This window comes from Mercurialis annua, linkage group LG1-X (assembly GCF_937616625.2).
Source record: "Mercurialis annua linkage group LG1-X, ddMerAnnu1.2, whole genome shotgun sequence".
Classification (NCBI taxonomy): Eukaryota; Viridiplantae; Streptophyta; class Magnoliopsida; order Malpighiales; family Euphorbiaceae; genus Mercurialis; species Mercurialis annua.
The window spans coordinates 40,877,713-40,901,600 of NC_065570.1; the positions used below are offsets into that span (position 1 = coordinate 40,877,713).

At 30.6% G+C, this 23,888-nt stretch overlaps 1 protein-coding gene, 10 non-coding genes and 1 pseudogene across 11 annotated transcripts; all 12 read left to right on the top strand.

Moving 5' to 3' along the window:
- The first annotated feature begins 11,684 nt into the window (after positions 1–11,684).
- LOC126670906 (uncharacterized) lies at positions 11,685–17,857 on the top strand. Its single transcript, XM_050364633.2, has 6 exons — positions 11,685–11,936; positions 12,055–12,250; positions 12,332–12,404; positions 15,432–15,481; positions 17,154–17,267; positions 17,405–17,857. Exons 1-6 carry the CDS (start codon positions 11,726–11,728, stop codon positions 17,538–17,540), a joined length of 780 nt encoding a protein of 259 aa, XP_050220590.1. The 5' UTR covers positions 11,685–11,725; the 3' UTR covers positions 17,541–17,857.
- On the top strand, positions 12,627–12,707 carry LOC126666396 (small nucleolar RNA Z122). Its single transcript, XR_007637899.1, has one exon. It is a non-coding gene; the product is annotated as a small nucleolar RNA Z122 (small nucleolar RNA).
- Positions 12,792–12,875, top strand: LOC126666392 (small nucleolar RNA Z122). The gene has a single exon (XR_007637895.1). It is a non-coding gene; the product is annotated as a small nucleolar RNA Z122 (small nucleolar RNA).
- Positions 12,963–13,047, top strand: LOC126666397 (small nucleolar RNA Z122). Its single transcript, XR_007637900.1, has one exon. It is a non-coding gene; the product is annotated as a small nucleolar RNA Z122 (small nucleolar RNA).
- On the top strand, positions 13,135–13,220 carry LOC126666394 (small nucleolar RNA Z122). The gene has a single exon (XR_007637897.1). It is a non-coding gene; the product is annotated as a small nucleolar RNA Z122 (small nucleolar RNA).
- On the top strand, positions 13,284–13,369 carry LOC126666399 (small nucleolar RNA Z122). Its single transcript, XR_007637902.1, has one exon. It is a non-coding gene; the product is annotated as a small nucleolar RNA Z122 (small nucleolar RNA).
- LOC126666402 (small nucleolar RNA Z122) lies at positions 13,437–13,523 on the top strand. Its single transcript, XR_007637903.1, has one exon. It is a non-coding gene; the product is annotated as a small nucleolar RNA Z122 (small nucleolar RNA).
- Positions 13,602–13,686, top strand: LOC126666391 (small nucleolar RNA Z122). The gene has a single exon (XR_007637894.1). It is a non-coding gene; the product is annotated as a small nucleolar RNA Z122 (small nucleolar RNA).
- LOC126666400 (small nucleolar RNA Z122) lies at positions 13,755–13,849 on the top strand (annotated as a pseudogene).
- Positions 13,928–14,012, top strand: LOC126666393 (small nucleolar RNA Z122). The gene has a single exon (XR_007637896.1). It is a non-coding gene; the product is annotated as a small nucleolar RNA Z122 (small nucleolar RNA).
- Positions 14,083–14,168, top strand: LOC126666395 (small nucleolar RNA Z122). Its single transcript, XR_007637898.1, has one exon. It is a non-coding gene; the product is annotated as a small nucleolar RNA Z122 (small nucleolar RNA).
- Positions 14,812–14,895, top strand: LOC126666398 (small nucleolar RNA Z122). The gene has a single exon (XR_007637901.1). It is a non-coding gene; the product is annotated as a small nucleolar RNA Z122 (small nucleolar RNA).
- Positions 17,858–23,888: the final 6,031 nt, after the last annotated feature.

Here is a 23,888-nt window from a genome sequence, read left to right on the forward strand (position 1 = left end):
CTATAGGATAAATCTATATGAACACTGTATTTGCACAATCTACCAAAAATTTCTCTGTAACAATCATTTCAGCAAGAAATCGTTACCATAATCAGGGCTAGAAAGAAAGTCCGCGGATAGCATCTTTCAGAATTGTGATCTGACCTTCTTTAAGAAGAATGTCTTCATCAAGTGTATCTATCTTCTTCTTCAAGTTATTAACCTATGAATTCAACAATAAGTTCTTCTCATTATACCATTTTAGTTCTTCCCACATCGACTCTCTTTCATCTGAAACTTTGGTTAGTTCCTTCAGCGATTCTTGAAGGTCATTTTCAAGCCGAATTATACTCTCATCCTTCTTTTGCATTTGTTTCATAGGAAATAAACTAATTGAAAGACCCAATGGGGTATGGCAAACTGGATTTTAAGTTATGAATCAGAAGATTAAAATTCTTTAAAGCGGAAATAAGAATTTAAAAGAGGTTAAGAGTTTAAAGGATTGACAAAAGGAATTTAGAGTGGTTCGGATCACAACTCGATCCTACTCCACTACTCAATCAAATGTTGAAATTTTAGAATCCACTGAATGGGATAGTGCTTTGAAGATAAGCACAAACTTTACAAGGAGATTTCTAAGAGATAATCGCAAACTCACAATGTGCTTTTTCAAGAATAAACACAAACCTACAAGGGGTGAGTTTTTTCAAAGATAAACTCTAACTTACAATGATTATGAGTTTACAAGATTACTCCAAAACTACAACAATACAAGTGATTTAAAAATGTGTGTTTGTTGTTTCAAGGTGTATAAATCATTAACCTTGAAACATTGCAAATGGGTTTATATTTATACCCAAAGCAATCCCCAAACAAAGCACTAACAAACAAAACAATTTTTTCTCTCAGCAAAAATATCTCCCCCAAGATGCATGGATCACGGGCGAGATATTTGAATATGCCAAAAACCTTCAACGGCTAGTGCCACATGTCAATGCTTTATTGGGTCTTCAAAAATGTATCTGTTGGATCTTCAACGGTCTGATTTATCGCGCCCGAGATGCCTTCGTCGCGCCCGTGATTCGTTCCAACGGTCGACTAGGGTTTTGTCAGCTCGAATATCTCCCCCGTGATATGTGTATCTCCCCCGAGATGGAAATCCATCACGGGCGAGATATGCTACTGAACAGCTTTTTACTCAAAAACTCGATTTTTGTTGTAGAACTCCGAATTGACTTCCAATTGTTCCTATGAGTTCCTATACACTAATAAAAAAGATTAGATCACTCATAGTTGATTGTCAAAGTCAAAACAAAGGAGTTTAAAAGGACAATAGTCCAACACTAATGTAAATCTGGATATGTAGCACGAAAACGTTATATCCCAAAACAGAAAACCCAAAACAGAAAAAGGGAAATAGAATGTTCTACGTGAAGAAGTTATAAATAGTGAGATTCAAAGTTTCAAAAGTGTTTCTGAAATTAGAAACAAAACAAAAAAATTGTAGGACTTGAGAAGTTTTCATGCAACATAGAAATTTGGCATGCAAAGCAAGTAAACAAAAGTACCAGTGCTACATTTTCTATTTGTTTTTTTGTAGGTGAAGTACCACAATTTTTTTTTCAAAACATACAGGATTATAAAGCAATGTCACATAAGATCTCTATAACGAAATCTACGAGACATGAGCAAGTGCTTAAAAATCAAAGAAGTGCATATGCAGAAACCATCAATTTACGTAAAATATACCTACATGGAACTAGTTATCAAGTAAAATGTACTACTGTGAGATCAGCAGCAGCTTAGAAGTACAAAATGTTATATGATTTGCGAATGAGACACAACATGCTAAGTTCAATGTATTCGCATTTCACACTCTGACAGGACTAAATTTTTTTACCTCTAGTTCATAGTTGTTCAACATTTGGTCAGCACATGAAAGGTTGTCCATAGCATTTTGGATTTGAGATCGAAGAATCTCATTACCCCTAACTGTTGCTGCCAGTTCAGCTTGAAGCTGCTCAACTTCACATTCTTTTGAGTATAGTTTCACTCTCAAACACTAGTATGCTTATTTTGTAGTTCACTGAAATTTTTTCTTACATCATGATTTTCTTTGCTCAACTATTCTACCGTTGAATTTAGGTGTTGAAGTTGTTGCTCCCTTTCACTTATAGAAGAGACTTCCATCTGAAGGGAAACATTCTTCTCTGCAAGCTCTCTAATACGCTCACAAAGTCTCTGTTCTTCAGATTGATACTTCTCAAGCTTCGATGACCAGTCACGTTGATCGAAGTGATTAATGTTAAAAGGACTATAAGTCAATACCAATAGTGGTATTAGAAATTGAACGAGAAGTTCAATGTTGAGATTGTTTACGTGTTTATTTATAGAGTTGTCTAACAAAACAACAGTTAAAATTTGGATTCTTTTAAGTTAGATTGTTTTTGAAGCTAAATAGCTAATTATGTTTTCCCCATTATTTTGGATGCTAAATAGTTGAATTTACTAATTTTTGTTTAATTTCGGTTTATAACAACAAGTTTATTTTCACGAGTCCTACTGTAACTATTGGCAAAACTAAAGAACTTATTGTTGTTCCTGAATATACTTGTTGTGATTAATTATTGGCAAAATAAAATTCCTTATTTGAGTTTTCATGAATTGCCATTTAAACGTCTGACTAACTAATATCTACGGAGCATTAATGAGGATGAATAGTTCATGGTTGTTAGATTTAGCTTTAATATCTGTTCATTATCGTTTTTAATGCTTAAATTTTCTTTGCTGCATGCACTAGAGTTTGTGATTTGAGATTTCAAATTTTGGCCATGAGACATGCATCTACATGTTTCAAAATGTTCAGTGTGTCATTTTTTTTAGTCTTTTTATATGAATTGGAAAGTGTCAATACCTAAATTAAACCATAACTCAATTATCCTTTCCTTCATTGCTTAAAATATATGGCTGCTAATTTAGTCTTTGCTCTAAGACATTTTACTATTAGTCTTTGCTCTCATGATCTTAGTTTATAATTACATATTCTACATGTTCCCATACATTTGTACCATTTTTTCCTCGAGCTGTTTTGTGACGGCAGTTTATTTGATTTTTTTTAATTTGCATCATGAGAAGGGTCATTCAATGTGAAGGAATCGATGAGTTAGAATGCCATATGATTATAGTCGTTAAAGATAAATTTACTCATTTTAAGTTTTGATCTCCAGTGAATTCCGAAATTCTGACATCAATTTGGTTCAACATATATAGTAGTTGTTTGTTTCCTTCCATGACCATGTGTAAGTACCTGAGTTTTGGATGCAAGAGTATAGAAAACATTATGTTGAGTTGGGAATCATGTTATTTTTTGTTTGGCAATGAATATCATGTTATTGGTTATTATGTACTAACTCATTGTAACTTAATCTTGTAGTTTATTTGAGAGGGTACTACGAGCCATGATTTCAGTTTTGCTGATGAAGCTAGGATTCAGTTAAACAGTGGATTATGGATAGTTCTTGAGCGTGCAGAGTTTTTTTTTCAGTTTGTATAGTCTAAAAGATTGATGTTCATTTTAAAGATCAATTATTATTCAGGCCTTGATTTGTTTATTGGAACCCACTAATAAAGTCTATAAATATGTAATATTTATATTGAAAGTTATTGCATCTATGACCTTACTGTGTTCTGCATTTGGATGATCAATTTAAATGTTAATTTTGTATAAAGAACTCAGGTTTTGTATCATAAATATATTATTATTAAATATTAATTGATTTTAGCAATTTGAAACTTTTTGGCCTAATACTTTGTATTTTTGGAGAGATTTGATTTTGATCACTATTACAATATCGGTCCTCTTCGTACCGTATACTCACACTTAAAAATTGGAAATGCAACAAACAACTTTGATATATTGAATTTCATAAAAAAAAATCTCAAAACGAATTAATGAAAATCCAATATGAAACTTCTTTCAATTGGACTTTTTATATACTAATTTCGCATTACGTGCTATGCACGTGTCTCGTAACGTAACTCGTCAATGAACATATTAGTAATTTTATTATAATTAAATTAGTTAAAAAATTTTGTAAAAGTAAATATAATATATTCGGTTATTAAATTTTTTTTCATACTGAATTTATTCTTCTTTTGATTTTATAGTAAACATAATTAAATGATTAACTTAATTTTATTAATAATATCTTTAAAAATAATAAGATAGAAATTTAAATAATAATATATTGACCAAATACAGTATTTTAATTTTGTAGTTCAGTCAAACTAAAAGATAGGTATTCCTACTAATTTGGAGACAATTTAGTTATTTTTTACATACCAAAAAGTAAATTGGAGATAATTTAGCTACTTATTCTAATTAGAACTTTAATTACAATAGTGATTAAGTAAATAATTAATTAGTTAATGATTATAAAACCTTTATTCAGTAGTAAATGAAAAAGGATTATTCTGTAAATTTGTCTTTCCCCCTATCCGTGCTTTTATATATACTAGTTTCGCATTACGTGCTATGCACGTGGCTCGTAACGTAACTCGTAAATGTATATATTAGTAAATTTATTATAATTATATCAATTTTTATTTATAATTAATATTAAATTAGTTAAGAATTTTTGTAAAAGTAAATATAATATATTCGGTTATTAAATTTTTTTCCATACTGAATTTATTCTTTTTTTGGTTTTATAATAACCATAATAACCATAATTAACTTAATTTTATTAATAATATCTTTAAAAATAATAAGATAATAAATTTAAATAATAATATATTGACCAAATATAGTATTTTAATTTTGTAGTTAAATCAAACTAAGAGATAGGTATTCCTACTAATTTGGAGAAAATTTAGTTATTTTTTACATACTAAAAACTAAATTGAAGATAATTAGCTACCTATTCTAATTATGACTTTAATTACAATATTGATTAATTAAATAACTAATTAGTTAATTACTATAAAACCTTTATTTAATGTTAAACTGAAAAGAATTATTCGGTAAATTTGCATGTCCCCCCCATCCGTACTTTTATATATAGTATAGATATATAGATATAGATATAAAGATTGTCTAAGAGTTGGTGCAATATTTTAATTTTTTTCTTTTATTTCAAATATTCAATTAGAAAAATCTTCTTACACAGTATTTAGATAATAATATTAGTTGTCTTTTATTGAAAATAATAATTATTATTTTAACTGATTTTATTGAAAAATATATAATGCTTTTTGAAATGAAATTGTGATTGTAAATGCACCTAATCATTATCATTTTCCATTAATTAATTGGATTTAACTGCAAATCGTGCAAACAAAACACTTAATTTTTAAAATTATGCTCTAAAGTTAAAAAATATTAAAAATTCACCTTTATCCAAAATTTAGTTTGTTTTTCACTTTTTACACCTTTTTTCAATTATAGAAAATATCTATTAAATAAATATTTGATATCTTAAAAGATATATCGCCGATGCATCATCGGTACATCTCTGTTACATCTCTTACACGGAATAGACAAAGCAAAAAAAAAATATGCTAAGGGAATTTTTTTTTTTAGAAAATGTATGTTTGAAGAATTTGGTACTTTTAGGGATTTTTTTGTTTTTATTTTCTAATTTTTTACTAATGAAAAAACAATCTTTTGATGATTTCTTTATTTTACAAATATAATTTTATTCTTCTTATATTATTAACTTTTAATTTCATTATTACTAAATAATTAAGAAATTAAGTTATATAAAATATCATTGATATTATATTTTTAAAAATTATTATTCGGAGCATCGCGAGGGTTTCGTACTAGTATGATATAAAATCAACATTAATTTGACTGTTGTGAGTTTTGAAATCGAGATCTCATGAGCTTTTAAAAAAAACATTATATTTGATTAAAGAGATGTATTTTGTATTTTGCATAATAAAAAAAGAGAAAATTAGGGAATATACTCTATTTTTTAAAATAATACTAAATTATACCTTAATAAGGAAAAAATAGAGAAAATACTTCACTTTTTTAATGCTTTTATTTTTTTACTCTAAAATCTTTTTTTATTATAAGAAGGGTTAATTCCTAAAAAGATCACGAACTTTACACGAAGTTTCATTTTAATCATGAACTTTAAAAGTTGTCATTTAAAGGCACGAACTTTCATTTTGTTTCAAATCTATCACCAAAGTAAAATCCGGTGTATTTTATCGAACTAAAAATTCCTAATCCTATATACTCTAACTAAAACATAATAAGATTTAATGTCGATTTATAATTTGGATCTTTCATTAATGGTTTCTTGAAGAATTTAGTCAACAAAAATACACTTAAATGATAGATTTGAAACAAAATGAAAGTTCGTGCCTTTAAATGGCAACTTTTAAAGGTCATGATTAAAATGAAACTTCGTGTAAAGTTCGTGAATTTTTTAGGAATTAACCCTTATAAGAATATTTATTTTTTATTATTTTTTACTCTAAACATTTTAATATTACTCTCTTTTTTATTTTCCAGATTTTCTTCTCTCACTTTCTCTCTCTCTCTTCTTCTTCTTCTTCTCCATTTTTTTTCTTCTCCATTTTTTTCTTCTTCTTCATTTATTTTTTTCTTCTTTATCACACCGCCGCTGTTTCTTCAACGATTCATTATTACTCCGTCGTTACTCCGCCTTCGCTTCGTCTTCACTCCGCCGTCGATTCGCCATTCTTTCATATTTTAGCGATTTTTTTCTTAAGTCGTGGTGATTATTACGATTATTTTAACTCTCAGATCTTAAAAAATTATTCTTTAATTTGTTCAGTTTAAGATATGAAAATCTGCATTAAAAATGATTTTATGATGGAAAAAATGATTTTCTGCAGAAAACAGCGTCTGATTATCATATTGTTATCACTATGATGTTATCATATCGTTATCATAACACTGCAGCGAAAAACGATTTTTTTTATCAAGAAAAGTGCTTGATTATCATTTCGGTATCATTAACGTTAGAATATCTATATCATTAACGTTATCATATCAATATCATAATAGTATACGATTATGATAATAATATGATAAGATTATGATAATAGTATGATAAAGTTATGATATAGTTATGATAATATTTTTTGATACTGTTATGATAAAGTATATTGTGATAATGTTATGATAAGTTTATGATAAAAGGTTACGATATAGTTATGATAAAAGTACGTCATGATAATATTATGATAATAATATGATATAGTTATGATAAAAGATAAATAACGTTATGATAACAGTATGATAAATTTGATGATAATAATATGATACCGTTTGATAATAATATGATAAGGTATAATAAAATATTATGATAAAATTATGATAAAGTACGTTATGATAATGTTATAATAATATACTATTATGATAAAGTAGGTCATGATAATGTTATGATAATATATTGTTATGATAAAGTACGTCATGATAATGTTATGATAATATAGTGTTGTGACAAAGTACGTCATGATAATGTTATGATAGCAGTATGATAATCAAATATTATTTTTTATAGAATTTTTTTTATTTTTTGCAGTATTATGATAACGACATGATAATGTCGTGATAATGATATGATAATCAGACGCTGTTTTTCCGCAGAAAATCGTTTTTTTTGCAGAAAATTATTTTTTTCAGATGAAAATCGTTTTTTCTACAAATTTTTAGATCTGGAACTGAAAAATTGTAAGATTGATATTTTTTAGGTTTGTAAGTTAAAATAAACCATAAAAATTTCAGAATCGATAATTAAATTTTAAATAATATTGGAACGACGGTACTACAACGGTAATACGACGGCGGAGCGATGGCGGAGAGACGACGAAGGTGATGGCGGAGCGATGGCGGAGGTGATGGCGGAGAAATAATGAAGAAGGAGGGAACAAAAATGGAGAAAAAAGAACCACATAAAAAATAGGAGGGAGGGAGGGAGGGAGAGAGAGAGAGACAGAGAGCGCGCGAGCGAGCTGTCATATGTGAGAGTAAAATTCTGAATATTTTGACATGAAGAGTACAAAAGTAATTAGACAAAAATTTTGAAGTATTTTTAATATCTTTTCAGCACTGAGGTAGTATTTTCTATTATAATGAGCCCATAAAAAAATGGAAGAGAATAAAGGGTAATTTACACAAGTCCCCTAAAAGTGGTCTTATCTATTGTTTTTACCTCAGCCTTTTTATTTTTGCAATAATCTCTCAATAAAGTAGAAAAGTTTTCACAATTCCCTCATACCCCAAAATAAGCTGATTTTAGAATGAAATAGGACAATTATAACCCTCAAATAAATAATATTCCAGCTTTACCGTATAGGAAGACAGCCTGTCCAGGCCATCCCACATGCTGCACTAAGATGCTTCTTTTCCCGCCTTTTCCCTGCCATCACATTGTGCAGGTCTATCTTCTTCATCTTTCAAATTGAAAAGCTATTGTTATAATGTTCTTAATATCCTATTTTTTTATTTGTAAACTAAAATCATTTGATAATATAATTTTTTTTATAAATTAATTTTACGTAATAGCTTGTTTTATTTAAATAGCTTATTTTATGTGACGGTTTATTTAATTTTAATACTTATACATTTTATTAAATTATTTATTTTAAAAAATGAATTATTTTATTTAAATAAATTTATTAAGAATTCACATTAATTTTTATATAATGTCTACGTTTATTATTATCTAAAATTTAATAATTTTATTTTCAATTACTTTTTATAATAAAATTTTAATAAATTATTTAATTAGACTAAATAAATTTAAATTTATAATCAATTTAAATATAATTTATTTTAGATTAGCTTACTTTAAATCTAAATTCTTTTTATATTAACATGTAATTTACATCAAGTTTACATTGAGTTGACATTAAGTCTACATTGAGTCGATATTAATTTACATTTCAAAATTAAAATAATCTACCAAAAAATTAGTTCGCATTGACATTAAATTTACATTAAGTTGATATTATGTTTATATTAAATTGATATTGGCTCGACATTGAGTTGATATTAAATTTACATTAACTTGATAAGTAACATTTCAAAATTTTATTAATTTATTAAAAAATTACTCGGATTGACATTAAGTTTACATTGAGTTGACATTATGTTTATATTGAATTGACATGAGGTTCACATTGAGTTGACATTAAGTCGTCATCGAATTAAATTTGTGTCGATGTTGAGTTGATATTAACTTATATTGAGTTCATATAAAACTAATTTTTAAAATTTTAATAATTTACTAAAAAATTTACTTTGAATTGACATTTACTTTATATTATGTTTTTATTGAGTAGAGTTTAGGTTTAAATTGAGTTGACATTGGGTCGTCATTGAGTTGACACTGAATCGACGTTGAGTTGACATTAAATTTACACAAAAATCTTAAATAATTTACTTTCAATCTACTATTAGTTTATTTTTGAAAGTATAAATTATAGAAAAATAATTTTATTACAATAACAAAAATAATTTCATTTAAAATTTACATTGAGCTGATATTAAAATTGTGTCGATGTTGAGTTGATATTAATTTTCCATTGAGTTGATATTAAATTTACATTGTTGTTTCAATATTATTTTGATTAAAGTGATTCAGTTAAAAGAGGTTCACATCCGGTTCATATCAGGTTGATTTTTGGTTTTATAAACTGCCAAATATATTTCACTTAAAAGAGATATTTAATTTGTGATTACATTAAATGTCAACATTCTCTCTCTATATAAAGTCATTTAATATTAAAAAAAGCAGCAAGATAAATTTTATTAAAAAATGAATTAAGTTAATTCAGTTGATATAGGTTCATATCAGGTTCACATCTGGTTGATTTTTGGTTTTATAGACTATCACTTAAAAGAAAGATTCAATTTGTATTGCACTAAATTTCAAAAATTTATCTATATAAATTGCTAGTTAAGTTTGTAAAGAGCATTAAGACAAAGTTCATAAAAAAATGAATTAACATAATTCGGTTAATATATCACGTCAGGTCAATATCAGGTTAATTTTCGGTTTTATAAATTATCAAATATAGTGCACTTAAAAAATATTTTCAATTTGTATATTACACTAAATTTTAAAATTCTCTCTATAAAAAATGTCATTTAAAATTGTAAAGAGTAGCAAGACTATTCATCAAAAAAAAAAAGTAGCAAGACAAATTTTATTAATAATTAAATTAAGGGAGTTCAGTTGATATAAGTTCATATTAGGTTGACATTAGGTTGATTTTCGATTTTATAGATTGTCAAATACATTTCACTTAAACTATATATTCAGTTTGTTTATATATTAAATTTCAAAAATTTTCTTTATATAAAATGCTAGTTAAGATTGCAAAAAGTAGTAAAACAAATTTTATTAAAAATTGAATTAAGATAGTTAAGTTGATATAGGTTTATATCAGGTTCACATCAGGTTAATTTTTGGTTTTATAGACTGTCAAATACATTTCATTTAAAAGAGATATTCAATTTATATATCTAAACTTCAAATCTCTCTCAATATAAAATATCAATTAAAATTCATAAAATTGAATAACATACATATATATGTCAAAAAAAATGAAAAAAAAATAATTCATATCTTTTTATAAAAATTTACTTGAAGTTCATATATATTGCACTTCAAATCAACATATGATCCAAATAAAAATAAAAATTTGCCAATTACTTAAAATATATAATTTGGTGAAATTATTGGGTAGTAAAAAAGGACTTAAATATTATTATTCTATGCCTGAGGTTTTCATAAATAAGATTCATATTCTGCTATTGTATAGCATTATTTTTACCACAATATACAATTAGAAATAAAATTTTAATTATAGTCTCAACTGTATACAAACCAAAATATTGATGTTAAATGGTAGCATTTAGCATAATAATGCTAAGTACAGTACTAATTATAAACAATACTTCAACTTCTATTGCCATTTTGACAGCATATCATCTCCACCAACTGTGCCTTGAACAATAACATCTGTGGCTATTCTTTTTCTTTCCTCATTTAGCCATTTAATTTAATTTGATTTCTTGAAATAGAGGAAGATTAAACAATTCAATTACCTTATCAAACAAATTGTTTTTAGAATGACCTCTGGTTATTGTGTTAACTAAGTTCTTCTCAGACATTTTATCAAACAGTTTGCGTCCTATTCAACATCACCTGATTTATACTTTTGCGATCATTAAAAAATAGAGGAACAAAAGAAAAATAGAAACAAATCTTAATGAACTCAACCTTCAAAAATCTCAACTGATTATATAAATTGCCGATCGCCGGTAAGAGAAGTGACCACCTCCGGTGGAACCCGCAGCGGCCGGATCATTCACCTCCACCGATTTCTTATCTATAAAACGTAACAGATCTCTAATTTTCTAAAGTTAAAATGGCAGAGATAATTCAAAAAAATTAAACTATGTGAGTAAGAGATCATTCTAAGAATGAAGGAACAATTTTGCGTCATTCAGTGATAAATTGGACAACTTGGTATATGAAGTGGATAATTAATTATGGGTAAATTGGGTCTAAAATTATATTGAGGTAGAACATGCAAACACTTTTTAAAAAATGAGAGATTTTTGCAAAAAAATAATTTCTGAGTCACTAACATAAAGATTTCAAAATTTGGGTGATACGGTGTAATTTTCTCGAGAATAAAAGCAATATAAGGAAGTAGGAAGCAATTGAGGAGGCCCATAGAGTAGAAGAAAATGGTGAGCGGGAAAGAAGCAAAAACAAAGAAAAGCAATAAAAACCCTAAACCACATAAACAGCTTACAAAGAAGCAAAAGAAACAGCCGCCCACAAAGGCCACTTCATCAGATTTTGCTTCTGCTTCAGAGCAGCTCTATTTTTTTGTAAATGAATTTCAATCCGCCAATGCCCTCCACCTCTCGTCCCTCGAGCTTCAACCAATCAAAGGTATCACATTTTCACCATTTTTTCAGCTTTTAATATACTGAATCAAAGCAATCAAAGGTATTTCAAATTATTAAAGGACGCTCATTTGTTTTGTTTTTGGTTTTGTGAAAATGTTAAGAGACAAGCTTTGTAGAGTTATCTAAAGAGGTGGGTCAAGATGTTGATTCCTTAGGGAAGCAAATGAAGGCGGCTTTTGCGTCTTCATGGAAGGAGGCTTTATGCCAAAAGCAGCTCGTCGACGGGAAAATTGAAGCAGGGAGTCCAGCTGTTCTTATTATTACTACTTCGGCTTTACGAGTTATTGAACTTCTAAGGTATAGCTGTTTTGCTTTTGCCCTCGTTATGAAACTGAATTTGTTTATACTAAATGGATGATTCATGGTTTTATTGTACAGGGGCGTGCGCTCTTTGACCATACAATGCCATGCTGCCAAGCTTTTCTCAAAGCATATGAAGGTTGAGGAGCAGGTGATTTCTTGCTCTTCTTTGTTTCTCTTTTAATGTGGCTTACTTTTTCTTCAATATGTTTTCTGCCCGTTGTTTGCTTGTTCTCTGTATTTTTAAGTGAAATGAAGGTCCCAGTGCCTAAATCTTTTGGTTGTTGTAGACTCAAATTTGATTTACAAGGGTCTTTATCAAATCTCGGCCTTTTGAGACTCAAAGGTTTTAGAGTTTTTTTTTTTGCTATAAGATGGGAAATGATGAGAAGTTAAGTGTCATAGGCTCTTGCTGTGCTGAATGCAGATATTTGCACGTCAGTCTGATCCCACGTCTCCCTCATTATATTATAGTTTTGTTTGATTCTATACCTTTGTTTTGTTAAACTGCGCACACTCGTTTTTTTATTTTCGTTAAGTTGGGAAATGATGAGAAGTTACCTCTTGTCAAAGGCACAAACCATGCTGATTGTATTATTTTGCACGTCAGTCTGATCCCATTTGTGTCTTTATCAAATTTTAAGTTCTTTTTACTTGTCTAAATTTTTAGTCTAAAGTGCAATCAGTTTTTTATTCTTTCTAAAAATGATTTGAGAAATGATGAGAACTTATCTCAAGCTATCAAAGGCGGTGCCTGTGCTGAATGTACCTTTGCACGTCAGTCTGATCCCATTTGTGTCATTTAAATCTTAAGTTTTTAATTGTCTAAATTTGTTTCTTTCAATCTAAAATGTAATCAGTTCTTTCTTCTTTCCAACTGATTTGGGAAATGATGAGAACTTATCTCAAGATATCTAAGGCGGTGCCTGTGCTGAAATGTACCTTTGCACGTCAGTCAGATCCTATATCATCCTGAATTAGATTCTAATTTTTTTAGTTGAGTTTGGTCAGTTTTTAATATCTTCAACAAGTTGGGAATGATGAGAACTTACCTCAAGTTATCAAAGGCGGTGCCTATGCTGAAATGTATCTTTTGCACGTCAGTCTGATCCCATTTCCTCCTGTAGTAAGATCCTAATGTTTTTCTTAGTTGATTTTAGTCATTATTTAGAATCTGCAATAAGCTGGGAAACGATGAGAAGTTACCTCTAGTTGTCAAAGGCACTAACTGTGCTGATTGTATCCTTTTTCACGTCTGTCTTATCCCATTTGTGTCTATTTTAAATCTGAAGCTTTTTAAATTCTCTAAATTTGTTTGTTTTTTCAACCTAAATCCATCTAAAATATTTTTGGGAAATGATGAGAACTTATCTCAAATATCAAAGGCGGTGCCTATGCTGAAATGTACATTTGCACGTCAGTCTGATCCCATGTCCTCTTGTAGTAAGATTCTAATGTTTTTCTTAGTTGAGTTTGGTCGTTCTTGAAAATCTTGCAATAAGTTGGGAAATGATAAGAACATCGAGCAGTTACCTCTTGATGTGAAAGGTCTAACTATGCTGATTGTATTATTTTGCATGTCAGTCTGGTCCCATTTGTGTCATTTAAAAGCCTTATGCTTTTTTAATTATCTAAATTTATTTGTTTTATCAACCTAAATCTTTCTAAAATAATTTTGGGAAATGATGAGAACTTATCTCAAGTTATCAGAGGCGATGCCTATGCTGAAATGACCTTTGCACGTCAGTCCGATCCCATATCCTCCTGTTCTAAGATTCTAATTGTTTTTATTTTAGTTGAGTTTAGTCAGTCTTTAATATCAGCAACGAGTTGGGAAATGATGAGAAGTTACATTAAGTTATCAAAGGCTCTGGCTATGCTGAATGTGTTATTTGCACGTCAGTCTGATCCCGCAGTGTTTATTTGAACCTTAATTCGAGTTTTCAATGTATAATCAGTGTCAAATATTGATTAGTATCTGGCTTCATTTGTTATTTATCAAGTATGGATAATTTTTACAGTACAATGCATTAAAAGATATTCCAACTTTTGCATAATTATTTTTCAAGCATCTACAATCCAAATCAAAAACTCAACCAAATATCTTTATTTATTTGCTGTATCTAGTTTGAATTTTTGAGATTTCCTTAATTGCATCAATAGGATTTCTTATTGTTTTGATAATTCTTCCTCCATTTGTTTGGTTGTCACTTATCGGACTTAGTTTTTATTTTTTACTTTATGTATCTTTTTCATTATTTTGTTTTATGCTTAATTTTTATTCCAAATTTTAAATAAGGATGATAATTCTCAAGTTACAATCAGATTGTCGGAGACACTTTCTGTGATGTTACTTTCTATGCAGTGATCATAAAATTTTGGATTTGCTCGTCTATTTTTATAATTGGGAATTTAACTATTTATTTCTTAAAAACTTTGCACCTGTCTTGTCTGCCCCGCTGTAATCTTGTGGTGATTTCTGTCATCATCATTGCCTGATTTTTTTCTTCTTGAAAAGCTCGGCTGAAAATTGGCCAGACTTCTTTGACATGTTTGCTTTCGAGAGATGATGAGGACTTAAACTAAGCTCAGAGGCATCTGCTCTGATGAAAGTATGTTTTGCACGTCAGTCTGATCTCAGAAAGACAATGCCGTTTTCATTTTTATCTTGTATTGATGCCTTTCTGTGCTGATTAACAAAGTGTAGCCTTTTGTTATGCTAATAGCTGATATGCAGAAGATAATAGTTGCCGTTCTTATTTTCGGTTGCGGTGTTCTTAACTTTTAAGTCATCTGCTATCAGTTTGCTCCTTTTTTTTTTCCTGGTGGTGAGTGTCTGAGTTACGGCAGCAAGATTTGATGCCTTTCTATGCTCTTTGAATTCAAATTTGGACCCACAGGTCTATGCTTCTATATAGTGGACTGTGGATTAAATACTTCTATTGTTGTCTTAGATCATTGTGTCCAAGAAAAAATTGTCATTCATCCATTCTTTTAATTTGCTTTGATGGTCTGAATGTGGGCAGGTAAACTAATTTGTGAAATTCATTGCCTTCTTTTGGTTCATGAATTTTTGATGTTTATTTTATTTTTACACACGACCATGCACATCTGTTTTCCTTCCATTCTATCAATTAACTTGTTTAATTTACATTCTAGCATATTAATTTTGATGCAGGTAACCTTGTTGAAAGAGCGTGTCAATTTTGCTAGCGGCACACCAAGCAGGTAAGCATCAATTTCCAGACATAGGATAGGTCGAGTTTTTTTTCTTGTCATAACCATATGATTTCACATAATTGAACTCAAATTTGTTATATTCTTCAAAAAATTTAAAAAATGGTTTTAGCAAATATAATACTATTAATAATAATAAGGAACTTGTAGTGCTTCTATCTCTAAAATATTATAATTTCTGGTAATTTCTCCATTTATAATTAGAGAAATCATGAATATGTGGCAGTTTATGAGCACTTGCTTCCGATTCTCAGAGGCAGATCGGTCAATTGGCTAGATTAAACACTTAGGCCTGGCTTTGAGGAGCCTCTCCTTTTCTTTTATGAAGCTATCGGAATCAGTGAGAAACTATGAAGCACCGAAACGGGTATAGGAACAGTACGAGCACACACAGCGAGCATCATTTTGACAAAAAATGAACCACGAACACGGTGTAGACACAAGAGATTAATCATTTTATATATATATATATATATATATATATATATATATATATATAATGAATACATATTAGATATATAAAATTCATGATTAGTTCAATATAAAGTAAAAATAAGATGTTCAAAAGAAGTTTAGTTCATTAAAATTAACTTCAATAAGAAGTCTTAAACAGTTAAACACTCCCGGCGTGTCCCTTAGAGTATCCTTTAGAGTGTCCCCAACGTGTCCCTTGAAGTGTTCATGACATGTCCCGAACGGCATTTAACAACAAATGAAACACGGACACGGCAGAGACACCATATATATATTTAATTAATACATATTAATTAAATAATATTCATGATTAATTCATTGTAAGTTAAATAAGATGTTCAAATGAAGTTTACTTCATTAAAATTAACTCCAATAACAAGTCTTAAACAGTTACACTCCCAGCATGTCCCCCGTCGTGTCCCCGCCGTGTCCCCCATGTTTGTAGGATTTCTGATAAGAATGATAACCAAACTTCCTCTAAAGTCTTGATGCTTGTATCGCGGTAGAAAAACCTCCATAAACCATGAACAATTGAGACTTGTGTGATCAGTATGATGCCAATTCCACTTTGTAATTACCATGATTGCTAAACTGAAATGATGAAAAACTAGTCTAATTTTTTGGTTCTTAGAATCTGCCATCTACTTGAGTAGAATAGTTCTTTATTTTCCTGTTAGAAGCTGCCATTATGAATATGATAATACTAAAGGCAATACAATGACTGGAAAAGTATCATACCTACGATGCAGGTTGCATATCTTGTGGTACCCTAGTCACACGTAACACATCTACTGAATAATAGTATAACATGTCTAGTTTTAATAGTTTAATTGTCTCTCGTATGATACTTTAAGACTCACTAATTTACAAGGCAAAACCCTCTTTCCTCTTCTTTTCTTTCTCTGGAATAAGTTTTTAACTAGTCATAAACCTGCATAGTTCCGCATTTGTTTTTTGCTGTTCTGTAAACTTCAATTATAATTACTTTTATAATATATAATGTTATAATAATTGAGGTAATACCAATAAATAATCCATTTATTTAAACTGAAAACTTATGAGAACGCTCTTTGGTCCTCTGCATTATATAAATAGATAAATGGGTTATGTCTGTAGTCTTTTCATTTACTGATTCTTTATTAGTCGAGTAATTTGATGTTATTTCTTGGGTTCTTATTACAACTTGAAGGATCAAGAAGTTGATTGACATCGAGGCCCTAGGACTATCACGGTTAGACATGGTTGTGCTTGATATTCACACGGATGTGAAGGGCTACTCATTGTTAACACTTCCACAAGTCAGGTATGGAACAAGTTTGCTAATAATCCAAATCATCATGGCTCGTTAGTAGTTAGTTATGCAAAATATTAAATTAGTCCTGGCATATTACTTGTGAAAATTGTGTAAGATTCTAATCAAAATTCATTTTAATTTGGCAGAGACGAGTTCTGGGACCTGTACAAGAACTACTTCCACCAGCGACTTCTACAAGGTGATCTTCGTATCTGTCTGTTTGGTCCGTTGCCAAATGGCAATATATTAAGGGGTAAAAAGAAAAAAGCTACCGATGAATAAATGATAGAAGTTTTGGTATTAATTTACAATTTTGAGCCTAGTGTCTTGAACATAATGTTATTTTTGAACATTTCTAAGAATCCATGATAAAATGTTGTTTTGGAGCTTGACGCTCAGCTGTTTTATTTTATGATACGCATACTATTTAGTTGGATCATCGTAAATACCTTTCACAGTAGTGAAATTTATGAGAGGGGTTCATGATGGATCCTGTTTAGGTAACAATTGATGTTTTTCATCTTTTATTTGATAATTACGGTTTGAGAGTTGTAACGATATTGTAGAGATTGTTAAAATATTTGCATTCTTCATCTTCATGGGCTGGTTTTCCTTGTCAAACTTCATCTTATCCTTTTTTATATTTTGTGAACTTTAACTCGTTAATTCTCCATGTGGATGCCTCTCCAAATATCTCCATTTTACCTTAATCTGAGATAGCTTAATTATTAAAATGTACTCCTCTATATTGACCTTTTTCAGTTAGGCTTAATTACTTAAAAACACCCCACATTGAATGTTTTTTTTTTCGCTTATCCCCGACGTAGGAAAATTTTCAATTGTACCTTATTTTGGAATTTTCGTTTTCACCTCCACCCCAACTAAGGTACAATTGACGATTTAAATAATTTAAGGATAAAAATATTAATAACAACTAAATAGAAAGATTTCACCATATTTTTTCTTATTTGGACAAATACAAACAAATCCTTCAACTTTAAAAAAGTTTAAATAAATACTCATAATTAATTAAAAAATTAAATTATTAATTTTTTTTAATATATCATCATACTTCTCCGATTTTGAAATCCGTCACTAAATTTAAATCAAAAAGTTATTTTTTTTTTCGATTTTTGGACTCCTCCGCTTGAGTTTGCCAGAGCCGCCGCCGCCCCCTTCCGGAAAAGGAGGAGGAGCAGCTCCTCCTTCATGTTCCTCCAAAATGGAGGAACACGCTGTTCCTCCTTCAACGGAAGGAGGACGGCGGCGGACGGCGGCAGTTTAGTCGGGATTTTTTTAATTTTTATGTAAATAATTATTATTAGTTTATTTTTTCTAAAGGAGATGGTGTTTTCGTAAAATTAATAACATTTATGTCTAATTAGAATATAGGTTAAAAATGAAGGACTATTTTAACTTTTTTTTTTAGATGTAAAAAGATCAATTTAGTGCTTTAGGTTAGAGGTGAAAACGAAAACTCCGAAATAGGGTGCAATTGAAAATTTTTCTACGTCGGAGTATAAACGAAAAAAAAGTTTAACGTGGGGTGTTTTTAAGTAATTAGGCCTTTCAGTTATAGTACAAACTTTAAAAATCATCAATTTTATTTCATTATTCAATTTTTAGTGTCAATTGTATTCATTTATTTAAATTGGAATAGAAAATGTTTAAATATATTTTTCATATTAGAAATTATCAATGATAAAAAGGCTAATTGAAATAAAATGAATGACATTTGAATTTTTTTTATTTTAATTTGAATAAATAGGTATAATTGTAATTTAAAATTGAAACATGAGATAAAATTGAATTTTTAAAATTGAGTATATTTGGAGGCTTAATCTTAAAAAATCTCCCTCATTTCATTTGTAAAAGAAAGGCAAATTTGAAGGATTATTTTTTTATTTATGTTGCATTAATGCATTGTTATTTTTTAAAATGTATATTGAATATGTAAGTGCACTTATTGCATATTAGATACACAAGCGTTTCATCATTCATCGCAATTAATCCTATGAACAGTGTAGTTTACTAAAAACTACACAACTCTGACTTTATAAACTGTTTGCTTAATGGCTAAATTCTGTTTCAAACAAATATTTTCATTTTAAGAAATGATAGAAGAACAAAAGTAGCGGTGGTTATTGTTTTTTTTTTTTTTTTAATAAAGGCTAAAATTTTCATTGATGAAAATGAAAATTACATAGATAAATGGTTCTTCAACAAATTAAAAGAACTATTTTAAAATAATGATAAGAGCTGTTAATACAGTCATCGATTATGGCTTTTTCAACCATCAAAAGGTTACCCAAAACATACATGATCCAAATAGAAAATACGATCTTGAAACGTTTGATCTTGAAACGCTTGATTCTTAAAACTTCAAACTTTTCAAATCACATCTTCAATATAGATCCATTAGTGATTTTCCAATTGTTTTGAACAAACATAATATGAATACTCTATCAGTCATGGCAATGAAAATATTATTTATCGCTTTCAAAAAATATATATTCTTCACTTGTTCATTTTTTTAAGGCCGGGAGAAAATGATTTTTCCGTCTTTAACTGAAAAATCATTTTCTCTCCGTCCATAATACTATTTACTATAGATCTACTATATTCTGCTTTAGTTGAATAAAGTCTTTGGTTATAAAATTTTTTGAGTCTTGATTTGTATTGAAATAAAGGGTCAACGCGGCCCCTGAACTTATGACTCGGGGTCATCTAACCAAATTTATACTTTTTGAGCAACTAACCCATAAACTCTTCATATTTGGGTCAAATAACCCCATAATATATATTTTTATTTCAAAAAATAGATTTAGGATAATTATATCGCAACAATTAGAGAAGTATCTAATTATTGTTTTGCATCTCTCACTTTCAATTTGTATTTTACGCATTTTAAAAATATAATTATGAGATTATTTGACCCAAAAATGAAGAGTTTTAGGGTTAGTTGCTCAAAAAAGTATAAATTGGGTTAGATGAACATGTGTCACAAGTTTAGGGGGCGCGTTGACCCTTTGTTCATTTGTATTTTTCATATTTGAATAAATCTAAAGGTTTTTGGGGTTTGTAGGTGTTAGATCTATCAAAGTTTTTTTTTTTTTGGGTGGGGGGGGGGGGGGGGGGGGGGGAGTGGTTTCGAGTTTGAGATCCGATTCTTTAAAATCTTAAATATATGTAGGGTGTCTTTTAGATCTATACAAATGTAATACCCCAAAATATTTTAAGGTAATTAAGTCGTGCCACGTGTCGTGATTTCCGATAAATTAGATTAAAAAGAATTTAATTTAATTATATCGGAAATTCAGGATAAACTTTAATGAGTCAATTAGCGGGATTTAAGGAGTTAATTTTGAAAATTTGGATGTGGAGGCATTTTGGGGCTAAATTGTAAATTTTGAAAAGTTTAGGGGCTAAAGTGCAAATTAGCCAATTAAACCCCGAAAATAGAAATTTGAGGATTTTCGATGGAAATGTATATTTTGAGTTGGTATTATTTATTCGGATATAAATAATACGTATATGAATTAATAGAAAGATTAATTAAATAGGTTTTGGACTAAATTGAAACTTTTGAAAAGTTTCAAGGACCAAAGTGCAAATTGACCATTATATATATATATATATATATATATATATATATATATATATATATATATATATATATATATATATATATATATATATATATATACATACATATACATATATATATACATATATACATATATATATACATATATGTATATGTATATGTATATACATATATATTTATATGTATAAGAATTGAGAGGGAGAAGGATCCAGATGCTCTTCTCTTCTTCCTCAGTTCATTCTTTCTCTCGTTCGCCGTTTACGAACGGTTTGTCACGCGGTTTTCGTTTCTCGTCCGTTTCCGACGTTCTATAGCTCCAAACGATCGTATTTCGACGGGTATCACGGTAAGCTTGACGTTTTCTCGTTTAAACGAATATATTTTGAGTTATATCGATTCAAAGTTTTAGGCCACGAAACGATTTTATCGTTTTATCGAGTATAGGATTGATATATAGTGTTTTGAGCTTAGAATACGCGTTTTGGTTGAGTTTGGAGCATTTTTACGTATATAGCAGGTCGGAAACCCCGGAAATTGATTCCGGGGGATCGTGCACGACAGTACACGATCGTGCACTTGTGGTACACGAACGTGTACCATCAATGGTGCACGAACGTGTACCAAAGTACACGAACGTGTACCAATATATGGTACACGATCGTGTACCAAGGTACACGAACGTGTACCATCAAGGTACACGATCGTGTACCCCCCTACACGAATGTGCACCCTCCGATTCTCGCACCCCGATTCTTCGTACCTCGATTGCATTAGTTGAATTCGCGTATTGAATCAGAAATCAAATAGTAGTTAATCGATTAATGTGAATAGTTAACCTAATGAGGTTAAACGGGAATTAAGTTAGAAATGATATACGATCCAGATACCGTTTATCGGCATATACGTGGGAAGCACGACGGTTAATAAAAGTTCAGTGTGTCGAGTCTTGAGTCTAGAGTCAATCTTAGAATAGGATTCTAATTTAAGTCAAATGTTTTAAAATTTGTTTTAGATACGGCGAGGCAAGAAGCAGATGGACCAGTAGTTTGGGAAGCTTGACGTTTTAAAGCCCCGACATATTTTTGGATAAGCGTTTTCAGTGAGTTTATACGATTTGCTTTTAAAGTATTTATTTAAGCAAATATTTTATATTGCTTTATGATGTTTTGCATGATTGCGATGCGAATTATTTTTATGAATTGCATATGCTTGATTTGAAACCAGTATTGATCCGATGGAACGTGCTACCTATTGGGCGACAATAGGACTGCGTGATCACCAGTTTTGATATAACTCAGCTGGGAGCTGATGATGATTATGAAATTTACGATTGAGTATATGATTTGATACGAGTGAGCACTCGGCTACGGTGTAGTCTGGAGTCCCCGTATCTAGTGGCTGGGCCACCAGCGAGTTGGACTCGCAATTGATATTTATGATTGGGTTGCTCGATTGATTATTAGTATGTTTGAGGATTAAGGTTTTAATCGGATCCTGTACTTGGCTGCATACGATTGAATATCGTTTTATGTTTTATGTGAATACTTATTAGTAAATATATGAACTCACTCAGTATATCCCAATATACTGACCTCTCACAGATTTTCTTTCAGGTTAAAGACGCTTTGAAGCAACGGACTTCTATCCTACTTCCAGAAGTCTGTATTTTTGAGTATGTAAAGAAACAGTACTTTACTCTTAGAGCTGCAGTAGATAAGTATTTTGCAAGTCAGCTTATAGTATATAGTTTTCTGTAAATATAACTTTAATGTTTTAAAGTTTTAAACGTTTTACGCTTGCTGCGTTATTTATATTGTGACTGCCAGAGGATATGTGTGCCTGGCGTGTGTGCTTCTGCATGACACGTGTTTATGTATCTCATGCATGACGTTTATGTTTTGCGAAAAATTATTTTATGTTTTTAGGCTTGCTACGGGTTTCGGAGCAACCACTCCCATTCCCTAGCGCCAATCTCGGCCCTGAGATTGGGCCGTGACAATGTTGGTATCAGAGCATGGTCCAGTTACCATTGCTTATGTCAGAAGAGTGATTGACTTGCCTAGGAATCTACTGCAGCACATAGGATTCGAGTCTTGTCTTTGTTACGTATTCATTTGATTTTCAAACTTTCAGCTTTCCCCCTAGGATGTGAGTCTGTCTTACGTGTGTGTTCGCATGTGATAAGATGCGCGTTTGATACGATATGCGTTTGCGATAATATGCGATTATGTGGCTAAGTAACGCTGTTTGTCCTGGTCAGGATGTCTGACCAACGACAAGAAGTAGAGTGAGCTGCCGCTGCAGCACGAAACGTTATAGAAGGGGCGCATGACGTCCATCCAGAAGCTCAAGATGAGTCTTCTGTTCAGGGTGGAGGAGGTGGTGGCCAAGAGGCCCAGGCGCAGGCACCTGGAGTGCAAGCGCAAGCCCAGCAACCTAATATTGTGGGTTTTGATCTGAATCAGTTTCTTACGGGAATTGCAGCTATGCAAGCTAATCAGGCTGAGGTGCAGAATATGCATCGTAAACAACTTCAACAACAACAGCTACGCAATGTGGCTTTTACTGACCGAGATATCGTCTTGGCTTATATGCGTCTTAAGCCAACTAAGTTTGACGGCACAGGCGATGCTCTCGATTTCCTCGAAGAAGTAGAACGTAACGCTCGACGCCTGCAAGCTAATGAGAGACATACCATCATTACGGTGGAAATGTCAATGAAAGGACCCGCGAAAGATTGGTTTCAGCAGCATATTCAGCCAACCATGGATACTATGACCTGGGCTGAATTTGCAAACCACTTTAGAGAATACTTCTTACCATATGCGGTGACGGAGAGTTATCGTAGTCAGTGGTTGACCCTGAGTAGAGGCAATCGGTCTGTGCAAGAGTTTGTAACGGAGTTTACCAGAGTGAGTAGGTTTGCACCAGACCTGACTACAGACCCAGTCAGAGTGAACTCGAGGTTTGTAGAGGGTCTAGGAGCTGAATTTGTGAGTCTGACGTCTGATATCGAAAGAACT